The 4,545-nt window shown below is 38.6% G+C and overlaps 1 protein-coding gene across 1 annotated transcript; it reads left to right on the top strand.

The window, feature by feature from the left end:
* On the top strand, positions 929–3,791 carry LOC107619686 (rho GDP-dissociation inhibitor 1-like). The gene is made up of 5 exons (XM_016321983.2): positions 929–1,875; positions 1,969–2,035; positions 2,349–2,567; positions 2,654–2,778; positions 3,459–3,791. The coding sequence occupies exons 1-5, from the start codon at positions 1,609–1,611 to the stop codon at positions 3,528–3,530; spliced, it is 750 nt and encodes a 249-aa protein (XP_016177469.1). The 5' UTR covers positions 929–1,608; the 3' UTR covers positions 3,531–3,791.

The raw sequence follows: 4,545 nt of genomic DNA on the forward strand, positions 1-4,545 counted from the left end.
TGAAGCAATTGAAAAACAGCCCAGGAAAGATGTCTGGTGCACATCCTCATTTATCTATGAACCTATCAGGTATGTGCTCTACTGCTCTCTTGGTTTCTTTACCATCATTTCTGTTTTTCAATTCTTAATTATTTTGGGTATAATCCTTACATGGAATGGTCTGTCATGGAATTATTTGTTTATTTCATTATCATGTGAGCTGTGTCTCATAATTTTAACATTTAAGAGCACCATCTTCCGTTATGGTTTATATGGCTGTCTCTCTCAATCACTGAGCTTCACCAAGGATAACCAATCTATTTGAGCTGGATGAATTTGAATGTCACAGGGCATCAGAATGACGTGAGCATTCACAATGTTTGAGTAGTGGATGTATTTGAATTTAGAAGGTCAACAGATTCATTTTTAATTTATTGTAAGATGCTCGAGTTGATTGCTGCATTATTTTGTCTACCTTTTATGATTTATAAATTTTATCCCATCTGTTGTATATACTTACATGATATCCTTATGTGTGTTAAGATGCTGCCTGATTATATCGATTATTGGAGGAAGTGTGACCATGATCATCTGTGGGAATTTTCAATTTTGTTAATGGCAACGTGCTGTCCTCATTTTCCTTCAACCAAAATAATGGACTCAATGCATCCAAGCACAACGCACATTAAATTCTAGGATACTCAATTTGATCCGTTCTATATATACACAAAAACTATGTGAATTAAAAATTAAAACTTATCAATATCTCTAAATGCTAATTGTATACGTTCGACTTCTATTAGCATTTAGCGGTAAATATATTCCTATAGTATATGACATTTTAGCAAAGAGGCATGGCAGATTGAATGGAAATTTTATTTATATTACGCTTATTACGCTTTCACCTGAACTACAAATTTGAGGGGGGATGTAAGAAGTTATCATCTATAACTTCAAATTTATTTTAGGTATCCAGCTTAGGAAAAGTGAAGACTGGAGACTAATCCTATGATATGGTTTGACAGCAATAATAACGGTATTACCCATAAGAAGGACTGGAGAAGTCAAAACCCATGTTTAGTTCACCAACCATATTTTAGATCATGATTATGAAATTCCCTTATCCATGGTGTGTTTTCAAACATGAGTAGTAGTTTTCTTTTTCTTGCGTTTAAATGCGTTTTGTTTTAACATACCATTTATTATAGAACGTTCAAAGATGGCAGAGTAGTGCTCCCTGCAACTACGAGAGTGACCTTCACGATGAGATTGAGATAGATAATAGATGACGAACATAAGCCCAATCTCACAAACCATTTTCCCTCTCTCAATTGTTTCCATATTTGTAGTTGAATATCTTTGAATTGCGGATCACCCTCCGACCCTCTTTCTCTCTCTTTGTGCCTTCTTGGCCACTTCCCTTGCGTTGCTCATTTTTCTTCTCATATTCCAATTAGCCTTTTTCTTTCTTTCTTTCTTTCTTTCTTTCTATCCGAGTCTTTGTTGCAGAATAGCACCCAAAGTTGTTGAAGGTGGTTTTAACATACGCAAGACAGAACGCAGTGTAGTTGTTGTTGGCGTTGGTGCCAGTGCAACACTGCCGTATATAGTATACTTATAACTGCGTTGATGTCTTTGGCCATTGGAGTGGCTTCAAAAAGCAGCATGGGTTTTGAGGACAAGAGCAACGACGATGCAACTACCCCTGACACGCACCACCACTCCGGGAAAGGTGCCGCCACTGACGATGAAAGCGGCGATGAACGAGGCCAGAGTCTCAGTAGGTACAAGAGTGAGAGCTCGGTTGCTCTCACCGAGGACGAAGAAGATGACGACGACAGGAAGATTGAGTTGGGCCCTCAGTGCACCTTGAAAGAGCAGCTCGAGAAGGACAAGGTTCTTCTTCTTCTTCTCCCTCTTCTTCTTGTTCTTCTTCTTATTGGCTTCGTTATATGTATATCTGAAAGATCTATGATGTTGATGCATTAGGATGACGAGAGCTTGAGGAGGTGGAAGGAACAGCTTCTTGGAAGCGTCGACATGAATTCTGTTGGAGGTAATGAACACTCCTTGCTCCCTTTTCAAGTTAGATTTGTGATTCTGTTTCTCTTTGTTTTCCTTCATGTGCTGAATTGGACATAGATTCACAAGAGAAGTTGACATTGTTATAATTCATTCAGGCTCTTTATAATTCTTTCTGGCCCAAATGATAAGTCATAGTTTTTCAACTGGGAATTGTTGTTTCTTGTGAATGGCAACAATCTCAAATCCCCTTCTTGTTTCCCTGTTTCTATAGCTTCACCTAATGAGGAACCATTTCATCAGTTATGGACCTAACTTTTTTATTTCTTTTGTATTGACGAAATAAGAAACTTTGGAGCCCGAGGTGAAGATCCTGAGCCTTGCAATAAAGGTAGATGGTAGACCTGACATTGTTCTTCCAATACCAGAAACAGGAAATCCCAATGGTTCGTGGTTTACTTTGAAAGAAGGTAGCCATTACAGGCTCATGTTCACTTTCCAGGTTAGCCATAACATAGTTTCCGGTCTCAAATACACCAACACTGTGTGGAAAACTGGTATCAAGGGTAAGTTCTCTCTCAAATCATATACCGAGCCAAAAAGAAAAAAAAAAGGTTTCTTGACTTCAACTCACTGTTAAGCCTTATTACAGTGGACAGTACCAAAGAGATGATTGGAACATTTAGCCCACAAGCAGAGCCTTACACGCATGAGATGCCAGAAGAGACAACACCATCTGGGATATTTGCTAGAGGATCATACTCTGCCAAAACTAAGGTAGATTTAGCAATATAATGTGTTATTCCTTCAGAGTTCAGAATTAGGATTGATTGGTCTAAAAATGTTACTTTTCTGCATTTACTATAAAAATGTCAAGAGAAGTGTTGTGTAATTTTAAGTCTTTTCCCCACAAACCTATTTGCTAGATATTATTATTGGCTCACTATGATTTATAACATGATTTAGTAAGACATCAATGTGGATTTAATTTTTCTCTTGGCTTAAATCTCTTTCTTCAAGTGTTCTATTTTTGCATCATCATGTGTTGGGTTGAAGAGAGATTATTTGTTTGAGATACTCTTACTTGCCAATCAACTTTATTGATAGGCTGTGTAGATATGAGGCATTAGAAACCATAATTTATCTGAGAAAAGAATAGTTACTTAGCTCCTAAGTTCTTGTCTGTGTTCAAATTGGATTTGTTTGGAAATGAATTGAGAATGAATGAATGCCGACTTGATGTCAATCAAACAACCAATAAATGTTCTAATAAAGTTGTTGCCAGACTTCATGTGCATATATTTAACACTCATTTGAAGTTCAAATTCTTTAGTCACTTTTCTTTTTTGGCGCCTCAGCAAGTCATTAATTTGTCCATAACCTATCTTCTAGTAGAGTCCTTCATCTTGATCAATGCACTAGTTGACTTGATGTTTTGTTTGTGGTTGTTCTTTCAGTTTGTTGATGATGACAACAAGTCATACTTGGATATCACCTACACTTTTGATATTCGAAAGGACTGGCAATAGGTGTCAACTGAAGTCTCCATCAGTGATGTTTAATCCTTAGTCATTGTTATTTTAGCTGAAATCTCCTTCAGTGTTCACTTGTTCCTTTTCCATTTGTTTACTATTTATTTATAATCCTGTCTGAGACCAGTAATCTTAACAATGATTAGAGGATTTGTAGGTAGGTAGAAAGTTATATGCTTCTCTAGGAGATCATTTTGTCGATAAATTCGAGTATGTCCTCTTTGGTTGCACAAATATGCTCGCTCTCTTTCAAACTCAGTCTTCCTCTTCGAATTAATAGTTTCTGCAGAGCATTTTTCTCATTACATTACACCTCGCCGGCACTTTCGCCGCCTTCATCTCTTGGCTCGCAAACTTCAAGCTCTTACTCTTGGCATTTGGCAAAGGCCCTCTTTCGGTCTTTCCCACCCCTCACTCTCTCTCAAATAATTCATCGTCATTGCCTCTTCTCTCGTAAAGACCGCAAATGGAACCACCACCACCTCAACTGTCAAAACAAAAATTGATTACGTCATAATGGAGCTACTGTTTGGAATTCCATGCACCCCATGGTGCTATCATGCCTCTACTGCGTGCATGTATATTTGAACCTTGAGATGATTCTAGCCTTCGCTGCAACCTTGGTTCGAACCCTCTTTGGTTTCGAGCTCGAGCCACAGTTCAATGACCCGTACCTCGCTTCGTCTCTTCAAGATTTCTGGAGTCGAAGATGGAACCTCGTACCTGCCAATATCTTGCGGTTAACGGGTGTGTGAGCCCACCCGGTATGTTTTGTTGACTCTAATTTGGCCTAAGTGGGCCACCCTCTCTGGCATCTTCGTTACCTTTCTTGTTTCGGGGCTCATGCATGAGCTCATGTTTTACTGTTCGGGCCGCATGAGGCCCATAAGGGGTATACATGGTGCAGTTTGGCCCGAAAATCCAGCTCGGATGTGAACACTTTGGAAACTAATTTGGTGTAATGTCACTGGATCTAGAGTCGAATAAGAGTCTAAAAAATATACTCGATCAT

This window comes from Arachis ipaensis, chromosome B01, assembly GCF_000816755.2.
Source record: "Arachis ipaensis cultivar K30076 chromosome B01, Araip1.1, whole genome shotgun sequence".
In the NCBI taxonomy this organism is placed as follows: domain Eukaryota; kingdom Viridiplantae; phylum Streptophyta; class Magnoliopsida; order Fabales; family Fabaceae; genus Arachis; species Arachis ipaensis.

Coding starts and splice junctions, on each gene's coding strand:
- LOC107619686 (XM_016321983.2), top strand. CDS start 1,609: ATGTCTTTGGCCATTGGAGTGGCTTCAAAAAGCAGCATGGGTTTTGAG. Junction 2,036..2,348: donor CGACATGAATTCTGTTGGAG/GTAATGAACACT, acceptor TGACGAAATAAG/AAACTTTGGAGCCCGAGGTG. Junction 2,568..2,653: donor GTGGAAAACTGGTATCAAGG/GTAAGTTCTCTC, acceptor GCCTTATTACAG/TGGACAGTACCAAAGAGATG.